Source organism: Puma concolor, chromosome C1 (assembly GCF_028749965.1).
Source record: "Puma concolor isolate L17-30 chromosome C1, mPumCon1.1.hap2, whole genome shotgun sequence".
Lineage (NCBI taxonomy): Eukaryota > Metazoa > Chordata > Mammalia > Carnivora > Felidae > Puma > Puma concolor.
In genome coordinates this window covers 209,291,323-209,305,313 of record NC_141674.1, presented here as the reverse complement: position 1 = coordinate 209,305,313, position 13,991 = coordinate 209,291,323, and the positions used below count along the sequence as shown (strand labels likewise).

At 37.6% G+C, this 13,991-nt stretch overlaps 1 protein-coding gene across 3 annotated transcripts in view; it reads left to right on the top strand.

Moving 5' to 3' along the window:
• The window catches only part of CUL3 (cullin 3), a 97,021-nt gene extending 83,273 nt beyond the window's left edge, over positions 1-13,748 (top strand). For all 3 annotated transcript variants that reach the window (XM_086719774.1, XM_086719773.1, XM_086719775.1), the window contains 3 exons: positions 5,953-6,139; positions 10,508-10,653; positions 13,281-13,748. In XM_086719774.1, coding sequence (XP_086575900.1) covers positions 5,953-6,139; positions 10,508-10,653; positions 13,281-13,412 — 465 coding nt within the window. In that variant the 3' untranslated portion in view covers positions 13,413-13,748. The remainder of the gene's footprint in view (positions 1-5,952; positions 6,140-10,507; positions 10,654-13,280) is intronic.
• Positions 13,749-13,991: the final 243 nt, after the last annotated feature.

Sequence of the window (13,991 nt, the reverse complement as noted above, 5' to 3'; positions counted from 1 at the left end):
AAATTTCCTGTAAATGGGATCATAGAATATGTGTTGTGCTTGTCCATCACGTATTTTTGAGTCATCCATGTTGGTGTGTGTATGGTTTCAGTAGTTCGTTCCTTTTTATTGCTGAATGATATTCTATTATACGGATTTACTACGTTTTCTTTAGCCACTTACCTAGCGATAGGCATTTGAGTCATTCTCAGATTTAGGCTGTTAGGAAGAGAAAGATGGGTTGAACTTTTTAAGAGACAGCCAAACGATGTCCCAAAGTGTTGTGCTCTTTCACATTCCTGCCAGCAGTGTAGGAGAGTTCCAGTTGCCCCATATCGTCTACAGAATTTAATACTTTTAAATTGTAGCTGTTTTATTTGGCGTGTAATTGTATGTGACTGTGGATTTAACTTGCCTTTCCTTGATGGCGATCAAGACGCAGAGAATCCTCCTGGGTGTGTTCCTGGGCCACTTACATGTCTTGTTTGGTGAAGCGCCTCTTCCTGTCTTTATTGGGTTGTTTGGAAAGCTTTTTTACAAATTTTGGATACAAATCCTTTGTCAGATCTGCGTGGTATGAATATTTTCTCACACTGTCACTTGCCTTTTCATTTTCCTTAAATGATATTTTTTGAAGAGCAGTAGCTTTTAATATTGAAAAAGTCCAGTTGCCACTTTCCTTTTATAGTTCATGGCTTTTGATATCCTGTCTAAGAAATGTTAGAATTTACTTACAAAAAATAAAGTAAAAATTAAGAATTATTTCCCCCCACACACAGATATTCAGTTGTTCATTCCATTGTTCTTTGTCCAAAGCATTGTTCTTTTCCCTTTGAATTACCTGGCACCTTTATGAAAAAAATCAATTGACCATATATGTGTAGGTCTGTTTCTGCACTCTGAGCAATCAAATCTGATCGCTTTCTATGTCTAGTGCTAGTTTTACACTATCTTGGTAGTGTCAAATTTCTTTTTTATACCCATCTTTTTTTTTCTTTCCTCCACCAAGACCTTTGATTACGTTAAATGCAATTAGTCTTTTCCCATGCCTTTAATAGGTACGTTGAGTGGAAATAAAGATCATGTGATTCTTCCTAACTTTTTTTTAAATGTTTGTTTATTTTTGAGAGAGAGACAGAGTGAGAGGAAGACACAGAATCTGAAGCAGCCTCCAGGCTCTGAACTGTCAGCACAGAGCCTGATGCGGGGCTTGAATTCAGTAGCCGTGAGATCATGACCTGAGCTGAAGTCGGACAGTTAACCGATTGAGCCAACCACGTGCCCCAAGATCATGTGATTCTTAAGTGTAAATTTAAGATAAAAGCTGTAAAATTATTGCCATATTTATTCTTAATTGAAAGCTAATTTTCAGATACCGTGAACATAGAAATAAGTTCAGTTGAAATTTAGGGCAGAATTGAATTGTAGATATTTTGGACAGAGAGAGAAAGCTTAAGAAGGCTCCACGCCCAGTGTCCCAGCACTGAGCCTGACACGGGTCAGTCGCGTGAGCGTGGGACCATGACCCGAGCCAAAATCAAGAGTCAGGTGAGCCACCCAGGCACCCCTGTAGGCCTATTTTATACCTACCTTCATGTTTGCATTTAAGAGATTATTGTTTTTATGGGATACACCTAAAGGAAATGCTTTGAAACCCAAGTGTTGTAGGTCTGGTGGCTAAGTCAAGAGGTCTTGGTCTTATCTATTTCCAGGTGTGTCTTACCTAGGGGAGTAACCTCAACTGTCCAGCGCAAGTTACATATGATTTAGTCCCAAGGATATTAATTAAGCAAGTATTGAGTACCTTGCTCAAGTTGTAAGCCTTTTCAAACAGAGGTGGAATTAAATGATCTCTAACAGCTTGACTGTTTTAATCTGCAGCTACCATGGGTAATATATTTTAAGCAAAATAAACTGCTGATAAATGCTAATTAATGTTGGTTTTCAGTCCTACTTTATAAAGAGCTGGTGAAAATAATGAGACAAAAACATAAACTCATTTTCTAAAGCCATTATTAGAATTGCTAGTAATTTTAGTGGTTCAAGGCTTACTCTTCTCTTTCCCATCCGACTTGGGATCACTGATACTAATGAGCATCATTAAGTAGAGGGTAAAATTAGGCAGAAGATTCCTCTAATATTTCAAATGTTAGCTAAGTAACAAACCAGATGCCTGAGCATAAATGGCATATGTAGAATGCCATTCCTGTGGCTCCAAAGCCTTCTGGCTGCTTGCATCTTGAACAGGGGGCATTGTGAGAAGGCACTTGAAGTTTCTACTCACACCATATGTTGCATTCTAGTCTGCTGTGTAAGCGTTATTAGCCGGCTCTTTTACACAACTCACCTCCACAAATTAGAGAGGATAGTTGAAAGTAATACTTTAAAAGGAGGCTGATTTTTTAACTCTGAGTACTCTTTATAAGTTCAGTAAAATGGTGTATGTGTTATTTAATGCTACATAACATATCTCAAAACTTAAGTTTAAAACAACCTCTAACAATTTATCATCTTTCCTGGTTTCTGTGGGTTAGAGGTTTAGGAGGGGCTCATTTGGTGAGTTTTTGCTCACAGGTTCTCATGAGGTTGTGAAGATGTCACCTGGGGCTTCAGTCATCTAATGTTTGTGCCTGGAAAATACACTTCTAAGCTGTTGGAATATTCTTCCTTCCACGTAGCTGGCAAGTTCATTTCAGCTCTTGATAAAAGAGGTCTCCGTGTCTCTTCACGTGGCCCTTACCACATAGCTGTTCAGTTGTCCTTGCATACCAGTGGGAAACTCTCCCTAACCCGAGCCATCCAAGAGCCCCGGGCAGAACCTGGCATGCCTTTATGACGCTAGCCTTTGAAGTCGCATACGGTCACTTCTTATTTTCTTGATCACCCAAGTTAGCCCCAATACTGTGAGGGGATCACACAAGGCTAAAACATACCAGGATCATTATGGGCCATCTCAGAAGCTGCCTGCAAAAGGTGGCATTTATATGTTGTGTCCCATTTCATCCATGATAGTCAAGCTGCTGAAGCTTTTTCTCTTTTTATGTATTTTTTTTAATGAATAGAAGTTTGTTATGGTTTAAAACAGCTAAAATCAGGAAATACATAAAGTGGTAGTTTCTACCCTAGATTATAGTAACTAGCATTTGGTTTTTGAAAGGCATGTAGATATTAATTAATATATATATTTCTGATATTATACTTGTTAAATTTTCTTGAGAGTGAGTCTGAAATATAAAAACTAGTTATGGATAATAGCAAAATTAATGTTAGGCAGTAGCACTTAAATAGAAATCGGTTAAAAACCAGTGATAATTGGTATCGCATGAAGAAGTGCTAACATCATTAATAACATAATTTCACATCATATAAAGGAAAGTGTTTGGGAATACAAGGTGAAATAGACAATTTGCAATCACAGAAATCCTTCACAAATGTCCTGACAAGACAATAAAAAAGATCTTCTAGAAGATTTGAATAATATAATTAGCAAATTAAAATTGAAAGCCATACAGAGCACTTTCACCTCAGAAAGCAAAATACACCTGTTGCTCTTGGAAATATGTGAGGTTGACATAACCTTATTACTAAAAGTGAACAAGGAGAATACAAAAAAGAAAAAGCTATAGGTTATTCAACTTTAAATGCACAAATCTTGGGACGCTTGAAGTGGCTCAGTCAATTAAGTGTCTGACTCTTGATTTTGGCTCAGGTCATGATCTCATGGTTCGTGGGATCAAGCCCCACATCAGGCTCTGTGTGAATAGCCTCCTTGGCATTCTCTCTCTCTCTGCCCCTCCCCAACTCGCTTGTGCTCTCTCTGAAAATAAATAAGTAAACTTAAAAAAAGATGCACAAATCTTAAATAAAATATTGGCAAGTCATACTCCACAGCATATTGAAAGAATGATTCCATGTGTCCAAATAGGATTTATCCCTGGAATACAAAGAAGGAATTTGTTAACATAATTAAGGTTTCTTCTCCTCCTCCATCATCATCATCATCATAAAGTTAACTGAGCATTTGCTGTATTGCCAGACATTTCAAGGAGAAAATCAATTAATGATTTCTATAGATACACAAAAAGCATTTGTAGTAGTCAGTCTCCATTTCATATTTCCAGGATATGGGGGACTCTCAGCCACCTAAGAATAGAACGAAATCCCCTTAATGTCATAAGGTTATATCTAACGAGAGACCTAATAAGCAAGCAGTAGTTAGTAGTAAAATATTAGACCTCTGCCCATGAAAGGTAGGAACAGATTTTAGGATATCTGCCTAATTATTACTATTATTCAGCATTGTTCTGCAGGTCCTGTCCTAACACTAAGAAAAAGTGAAATTTATAAAATACCAGGAGTTGACAAAATTTGTAGGCAGGGTGATTGTCAACTATGATAATCACCTGAGAACATTCTTATAGAAGAGTTCAGATGAAAAATTAACTTTTATATAAAAATCAGTTAATCAGAAAATAACTTGAGGAAAGCAATATTTTAATAAGAATCATAATCGTTTCCTAGGACTCATTCTAGCGAGAAAGGTAGAAGACTTCTACCAAAAAGGTAATAAAGCAAAAGAAAATGAAAGGGTACATGTGCCGGAATGGGAAAAGTACATGTTACAGAGGAGGTATCCCATTTATATTTAACATTAATACTGGTGTATTAGTGGGCATGTTCCTGTACATACGCATGTGTGTATGGATTTGTATTCCTGTGTGGATATGTAGATGTATAGGAAAAGTCCTAAAGGATGCACACTGAATTGCAATAGTCACCTCTGGGAATGATCTGTAATTGTAAAATATCACCTAAGAAGGGGTTTCTAGTTTTCTCTCAGTATGAGTAAACAATAGAATATGTGAGTAAGTCATTTGTCACACATAATAATAATTATAATCAACATTGTAATAATAACACCTATTTAATTTGCCAGGATTTAACATTTATAGTATTTGAAATGGCTAAAGTATGGAGACATACAGAGATCATTTGAGGCAAAGGAGTGTGCTTCATCATCACTAAAATTTGCATTTCTTTCACTCCTCACTGATAGTCCTTTAGAGAAACCCACGCTGGTGCTCAGACTCCTGTGAAAGAGAGAATGACTCTCTCCAGATCAGTTACACGATCAATATGCCTATTCTTCCTGAGCTGCTCTTGAGAAAGAATAGCTTTTACACAGTAAATCAAAGCGATCTGCCCTGCTGTGAAGACTGGGTGGCATCATACATCTGTAGACATGTAGGAACTACATCGTGTACATGTGCAATTCCCTTACTGTCCCGTGGACCAAAGAGGAGCATGATGAATCAAGACATTACACATTCATTCTTCTCTAAACTGCTTTTGTTTTTACTATTGCATTTTATTCATACCATGGTAAGAAGCAAAAATTATCACCTGGATTGAAAACATTTCTTACTTTTTTTCATGTTTAATGTTAATTACCAGGAACTTAACGTTTTTTTCATTTGGTCATACAGGCAGTAAATGGTCAGCACGGATTGTGAATTTTGATTGTATGGTAGAGTGCCTTAGCTTTGGGCTGACTTTGCTTCTTTCTATAAAAGAAGTTGCTGAGCAGAAGTAGTGTGGGTCCACTTGTAGGATCGTAGAGCTTTTCCAAAGCAATCGTGTTTGTTAACACTTTGTTTCGGTTTTTTTTACTTAAGTAGTAGAGCAGGTCCCAAATAATCTCTGCTGGATGACATTTTTAGACTAGGCCTTATATCTCCTGAAATAAAAAAGTACATGTCTTTTCAATATTTTGTGATTTGAATCACCTTTTCCTCTAGTTTGTTCAAATAAGTGAGATTTTAGTGAAGTGTCCTAATCAGGGAATTCTTTGTTGTAAATTATTTCTTTCATGTAATTATCTCTCTCTCCTGTTCGGTTGATTTTACTTAGTAATTAACTGATCTGCTTTAATCTTTCAAAAAGTCTAATTCTGTCAATCTGGTGAAATTTCAGGAAATTCAACAAGAGACCGATATTCCTGAAAGAGAGCTTGTTCGAGCCTTGCAGTCCCTCGCCTGTGGTAAACCAACCCAGCGGGTTCTCACAAAAGAACCCAAGTCAAAGGAAATAGAAAATGGTCACATATTTACAGTTAATGATCAGTTCACATCCAAACTACACAGAGTCAAGATTCAAACAGGTATCTGGAATTATATTTTTCCTCTGAAAAAATTATTATCTGTTGGATTTCTTTCTTCAAAAGCAGTACTGCGTTTCTGATGCTATGTGACACGTAGGTTTAAGGACTAAAGCAGCTCTATTCATATGTGTTCCTGTCAAAATACAGTTGAATCCAAGTACGGTGAGCGTTTTAAAAAGTAATTTGTAGTGTGAACAAGGTATTTATTTCCATTTGGTTTTCAACAGGTAAATACAATTTTGTTATAGATTAGTATTTATAAAATAATTGTTTTTAATTGGTTGAGTTAACTAATGATGGACATCTTTTTTAAACTGATTTACAAATTTGTCAGAGTTGGGGGTTGTTTATCTAAAGTTTGATTTTTAGATGCAGCTATTTATGTTTTGATGGGTATTTTTTAAATTGCAAAACCTTAAAAACCCATATTATCTCTCATTTAAAAGCTTAGAAATGACCCTATTGTGAACAATTTTTAATGTGTTTATTTTTAATTAATAATGAGCATCCTGTTTATTATATACTTAACATAGTGTACAACGTGTTTTCTATGTATTTAAGGGGAAAAAAGCACTTTACCTTTGCTCATGTTTAAACCTCTAACATAGTTTGTTCCCTGATTTCAAAATTACTATTAGATAAGCTTCACAGGACTGACTCATCCATTACAGCTCTGTAGTCTTTGTAGAAAAATAGTATTTTAAAATAAGTTTAAAATGCCTATAGTTTCTTTAACTTTAAAAAATTGTGTTTATATTATGAGTCTTTTAAAAATTATTTTAATGTTAAATCTGTAACTGATTACCAGGATACATTAAAAAAACATTGTATACACACTTCTACTGACCTTTATGACCCTGATTGGATTTGTATGCCTTCTGAAGCAGGGTGGTGTCTCTTTTAAAGCATTGCCTAATTTGTCCCTTATTTGCAGACCGTATCATTGTACCTTCATCACCAAAAATAGCCTCATGTTTGGACACAGATGTAAATTGAAAATAAAAACAGAACTATGCTTAAAAAGTCATGGAATAAAATATCTTTTTTTCCCCAGTGCAGGGCATAAGACTTTACAGGTTTAGGTAGATACAGGTTTTGGATTTCAGGACTTGTTTGTATTCTAGATTTAGAGGAAGATGTATGGTTATACATAATGTGAATTACCAAACCTCACCCTGCTTTACCCTAAATAAGTAACTCTTTATAATCCTAGATTCCATTATGTCCAGCAATAATTCCAGATACTATTTTTGTTCTCAAAAAAAAAAAATAGTCTTCTCTCTGGATTTTTAATTTGGGGTGGCAGTGGTGTGTGTGTGTGTGTGTGTGTGTGTAGAATTTTAGATCTGATGAAAATAGAATTTTTTATTTTTGATGTTAAATGTGCGTATATAACACTTTAATTAAAATAGGAGTACAGTTCTGTATGGTAAGGAATTCAGCTAGATCTCTCAAAGTTCTTTTCAGCTATAAAATTCTAGGAAGAAATAATGTTTTCATTTAGGAATGGCACTTAAATTATCATGGCTCTTAAATATATTTTGTAGAAGTTAAAATTTTCTTTCTGGTGATAAGTATGTGACCACATGGGTTTTTCCTAAGTTGTCAAAATACATCCTTGCCTCTTGGCTCATAATCGAAGATGCAAAGACTCTGTCCTAACCTAATTATTCTGCTCTTACTATAGTCAGGAATCGAAGTTTAGACAAAGGAGTTAAAAATATTACTCAACACAACCTTTGAGAAGAATTAGATTTCACTGGGCCCCTGGTTGGCTCAGTCAGTTAAGCGTCCGACTTCAGCTCAGGTCGTGATCTCATGGTTTGTGAGTTCAAGCCCCACGTCAGGCTCTGTGCTGACAGCTCAGGGCCTGGAACCTGCTTTGAATTCTGGGTCTCCTGCTCTCTCTGCCTCTCCCCCGCTGGTGTTCTGTCTCTCTCTCAAAAATAAATAACCGTTAAAAAAAAAAAAAAATTAGATTTCACTGTAATCTACAGCAATTTCCATAGTTAACAGTTTTCCCCACCACTGCATCCCACTTTTCCCCAACCCTTTCCCAGATATAGCTAGATACATCTGTACCCCCTTACACAAGCATGTGCCTCTGTTACGTTCTTCTTAAGGGAAGGGTATTGTGTGAGACTGAGAGTGAGCTTCTGCCCTCACGTTTTAAAAAACCTCCTAATCCAGTGTGTATCACCACAGCCTTCCCATTTATCTTGGAATATACCTATTTAGGTGGTCACATCTAGCAGAACACAATAGATTGTTTTTTAAAAAATTCTTGGGGCGCCTGGGTGGCTCAGTTGGTTAAGCGTCCGACTTCAGCTCAGGTCATGGTCTTGCGGTCCATGGGTTCGAGCCCCGTGTCGGGCTCTGTGCTGACCGCTCAGAGCCTTGAGCCTGTTTCAGATTCTGTGTCTCCCTGTCTCTCTGACCCTCCCCCGTTCATGCTCTTATCTCTCTCTGTCTCAAAAATAAATAAACGTTAAAAAAAAAATTAAAAAATTCTTTTCTCCACCTTTTTATTTTAAATATTTTCAAATCCATAGAAAAAGTGAGAAACACGATAATGGACAAAGGTATGTATGGCCGTCACCTGTATTTATGAGTCATTAAATTTTTTGTCCCATTTGCTCCGGTGCCCTTGACCCCACCCTCCCCCTTCATATGTGTATATATTTGCTACAGCATTTTAAATTAATCTGCAAACATTAGACTCCCCCACCCTAATACTTAAGCATACATTTTATCTCCTTAGAATAAGGTATTTTCCAAAATAATTGTAATACTGTATCACACCCAAGAAAATTAATAATTCCATAATACTTATTTGTATAAATAAATATTTTATACCACCTCCACTTACTTGTCCACAGTTGCCTCAAAAATGCCTTTCTAGGGGCACCTGGGTGGCTTCGTCCGTTAAGCGTCTGACTTCGGCTCATGTCATGATCTCGCAGCTCATGTCCATGAGTTTGAGCCCTGTGCCAAGCTCTGTACTGCCAGCTCAGAGCCTGCAGCCTGCTTCAGATTCTGCATCCAGCTCTCTCTCTCTCTCCCCCCCCACCTCCTCCTCCTCCCCTGCTCAACACTCTCTCTCTCTCCAAAATAAACATTAAAAAATAAAATAAAATAAAATGCCTTTCATATCTTACTCTTTAGGTCCAGGATTCAGTTAAGGTTTCCCCATTACATTGATTTTTATTTACTCTAAGTGTCTCTCTCTCCCTCCCCCTCTCTCTCTCTCTCCTTCCCCCTCTCTCTCTTTTTTAATGACGTTGGCTTTTTTTGAGTAAAAGCATTATTCTTTCTTAGGAGGTCATTTTAATCTAATTCTTCTCTTCTTAAGATACTGATTATCTTTAACTTGGAAAAAGGTACTGAAAGAATTCTTAACCAAGGGATTCTAATTAGAAACCGCTGAGTGGACATACACACCAGAATGATCTTCTGAACTGTACAGTCCGCTCTCTTGTGGATGTGCCCGTGCCTAAGCCAGCAGTGTCTTAGGCGGTTCTTTGTAATTTTCCAGTTTCTGCCTCCCAAAACTTCATTATCTCTTATTGATGACCAGATAAACAAAAAATCTGTTACTTTTCTTTTTCTGCTACTTCAGTGAGAGCAAAGTTTTAAGAGAAAGGGACTTCTGTATTTATTCCTGAGTAGTTGCCTTGAAGACAGTAGGCAATAACAGAGTAAGACTTCTCTTCTCCGAAAGGTTGGAATGTACTATGCATTAGTGATAGCGAGATTGTGATCACACATAAAGAAAAATTAAGACATACGATAAATTGTTTAGATAATCTGTGAGAGGAACAAATAAAGTACTTGTTCTGGAGTTCTTTCAGCTGACATGCCAGTGGTGCTTTCTCATTATTTAAATTGAGCTAACTACATCTTGGCAATATAGAACTCTTTCCTCCTCTTAAGATATCTTGGCATTATGTTGGTAAAGTACGAGCTGACCTCTGGAAGTCACAGCAATGAAAATTATTTACTGATAATTTTTCTATTAAATACATCCAGCTACCATTTTTCTTCCAGGAGAGGAATCATTGTATTTAATAAAAACAAAATTGGTTTTATTATCTCTGTAAAATTAAATTCCTAATACTTAAAAAGAATAAGCAGAATTTTTATATCAGTGATCGTTACTTATTTAAATATTTGTGAAAATAAACGTTGAAGTAGGCCCCTTTGAATGTTCTTCTTGAATGTTCTCTTCAGTGTTCTCTAGAATTAATAAGTGTATGTGTATACTCAGGTTGAAATGGGTCTTTGTGGATAATACTAAATTATCTTTGTCTCTAAACTACATTTTTTGCATTACGTGGTAATTACGTGGTAAATGTCTTTGTCTTTTAGTTGCTGCCAAACAAGGTGAATCTGACCCAGAAAGGAAAGAAACGAGGCAGAAAGTAGACGACGACAGAAAACATGAGATAGAAGCTGCTATAGTGCGGATAATGAAGTCCAGAAAGAAGATGCAGCACAATGTATTAGTAGCAGAGGTAAGGGCGCTGCGGGGCTAGATCAGGGTCGAAAAGGCAAAATAATACTAACGGTTCAAATTTAGGAAAGAACTATATTCACGTTATTTAAAATCTAATTTTAGAATAAGGAAACCATAGTCAGGTAACACTTATAAAGTATGGCACTTACTTGATAACTGAGCACAGGGGTACATCCAGATACGTGTGCACTTTGAGAACTAATGTCCTTGTAATACAAGTAATAGAATATTGTCACTTGAAGAATAAAAAAATTTTGCTGCTACTTAATGCTTTGATGTTAAACAGTCTACTTTTATTTCCAAAAATAAATAAACTTACCATTTATTGAGTGCTTACATATTATAAATCTGGAAATAAAGAAGGGGAAGCCTCCTTGAAAGGCCATTGAAATGATTAGGGCTGAATAAATATTGGTAGAGGGGGGAGAGCTGTGTGAAGACAAATGGGAAGTCACCATTTCCCGACTCGCCGTCCGTGGGAAATGAGAGGAGTCGAGTGCACGTCGGTTTCTGGCTAAGGAGGAGGAGGGACCGTGTGCCGCTGTGTTCTTCATGTCCGTGAGCAGAATTTTGCACAAGCTGAGTTTATATCACATGGCAAAGGAAGAAAATTACAAGAGCGATCAGTCAGGAATTTTCAAAAAGTGAAAAAAGTCAAACACTTAAGACCTGTTGGCAATTAGGTAACTCGTGGGTTTTCCCGGGCATTTGCATTGCTCTGGTAGAGTGGACATCTGCTGCCCGGGCCAGAGGAAGGAAGTGGAGGGGAAACCAGGAGAGTGCCTTGTCCTTCAAGATGTTGGCTCATGGGAGAAGGGCGCAGAGCAAACCTGGAGGACTGGGTGTTGAGTTGAGGCGTCCTGGATTTTGTTTTTCTGGCGGGAAGATACTCCCCGCGTCTAAACGCTGAGGTGAAGGAAGGAAGGGAAAGAAGATGGGATTGAGGGACAGTTGACGCACAGAGTCCAGGAGAGCAAAGGAGAGCGAGCTGTGTAAAGAGTACAGGCGGATGGTAGATGTGTTAACAACGATGCTACTGAATGTGCCCCTCTTGGGACCCAGGGCAGGATGCAGGGTGTGTGCTAATCAAGGGTGGATACGAGCGTGAATAAATGTGTATGTGGAAGGAGGTGGGAGTCGAAGGAACTGTATGCTGAAGTGGTCTCTCTTCCCTGCGTGAAACAGGATGTGAGGGGATGGTGCTCAGGAACTTGCTGAATTAGAACACATTAAATGTGTGTTATCAGTCTGTACCAGAGATTGGCAGACTTTTTTTTCAATGGCCAGTTGTAGTGCGAAAGCAGCCACCAGTAACAGTTAAGTGTGGCTGTGTTCCGGGAAGAATTTAGAAAAACAGGCAGTGGGGCTGTATTTGGCCTGTGGGCTACATCTCGTTGATTCCTGGTCTGCCCAAAAGGTGTAAAAACAACTTTACCCTGCAGGGAACTGAGTAGTAGATTTTGAATGATGTCGTAAACGTGGAACGGATGTTTGTGGAAGAGAACCAAAGGAATCTGGGAGTTGAGGGTACTGTTGACAGTATAGCTGAAGTGATCCAGACCCTGTCAAGAAGGAGGTAAGGTCAGAAGAAATTACTAGTAGCTCATAAGGAAGGGTCAGAGGGTGAGAGATCTCAGGTGGGTTGGGAACAAGTGTGTTGATAGTGGAGTGATAATACTAGAAAGGAGATAGATTTTAGTTGGAGGGGGAAAGTACTGAAGTTTCAGATTTCAAAGAATTGTCAATCCATTGTAGTCTTGGGGAAATGATCCAACAGGAGTAAAAAAAGGAAACTGGCTTGTGGGTGGATAGGTGTTCTGCAAGAGAGGCAGGGAGGCAGGGTAGATCAGTGGGGAAAGCATGAACTTTGGGTCGGAAACGTTTAGATTCTCATCTCTAACTGTTGGTTCGGTTTACTTTCACTTTATGTCAGTCTTGCTGCCTGGCTATTTTCCTCACTTTGCAGGGTTAAGAGCATTAAATAAGTTAACATATACAGAGTGACTGATACGTAGTGCACAGTCAGACCTCGGCTGCTGCTGTCGTTACTGTTTTATTATTAGCGATGTGACAATACCTAGAATCCTGACAGCAGTTGGAGAAAAGAACAACAGCAGTAGCCCTTACAACGGACCAGACATTGCCTTCAGTTTCATGAGGTTAAGTTAACTTTTCCAGGGTCCCAGTGCTAGTAAATGGAAGAGCTGGGATTTGAATCTAGATACTCTGGGTTCAGAGTCTGTGCTTTTAAAGACGTCATGATTCCGAAATTCTGTGAATGGGAGAATAACCCAGAAGTTTAGATGATAGCATCAAAATGGTTAAGCCATGGTGTGGTATACATTCATGCTAATATATTCCACCTAATTCAACTACTGACCCACCTTAACATTCATGTTCTGATGAGGTATATTCTAACCCATACATCACATTTTCAAATAAAACCTATTTTGATTTTCAAAGTCAATTTTTGACTTCAGTAATCACATTAGTAGAGTTTGATACGAATCTTAAAATGACACATCAGTTCTGTTCAAAGGTAAGAATTTTTGTGTGTTTACATGGAAATGTTAAATATTTTTTAAAATTTCTGGTAGGAATTTGTTGTTCTACTTTCTCTTCTAGGTAACTCAGCAGTTGAAGGCTCGATTCTTACCAAGTCCAGTTGTTATTAAGAAACGTATTGAAGGACTTATTGAGAGAGAATATTTGGCACGAACACCTGAGGATCGCAAAGTATACACATATGTAGCATAAAATGCGTTCAGAAATTTGATTTATTGGACTGTACTTTTCGCATGGACTGAGAAGTTCTTTTAAATCATTAAATATTAAGACGGCCATCTCTGCTATTAAATTACAGTACATGTTCTAGACCATTCAGATCAAGCCTTTACTCCCTTTGAGAGTTTTCAACATCAATTGATTGAGCTTCAGGCTTTACGTTTATCCCTGTAGAGATCATCTTTACAGTTCCTCGGGAAAATGTGAATGTGCTGCGTTTTGTTTTCAATACTGTATGAAAACAGGAAAAAATAAAACAAAAATTTAGAAAATACAGCTCATTAAAATAAAATTGTTGGATTTCATTTCCCCAGGTCTTCAGTGTTGACGTAAATGTGTTTTGTAGTGTTGCTTAGCACTTTGCGCATTGTATAAGTTGGGTAACAAAAATGGTAAAAGAAATGACAACAGTCCCCAGTTATCTTGCTCTGCTTAAGACATTTCTTCGGCTAGTCTTGTTTAATTTAAAGGTTTGATATACAAAGACCCAAGCATACATTTGAGCATGCTTTATTCTACCACTTGCACTTACTAATCTTATAGCCTTATGAC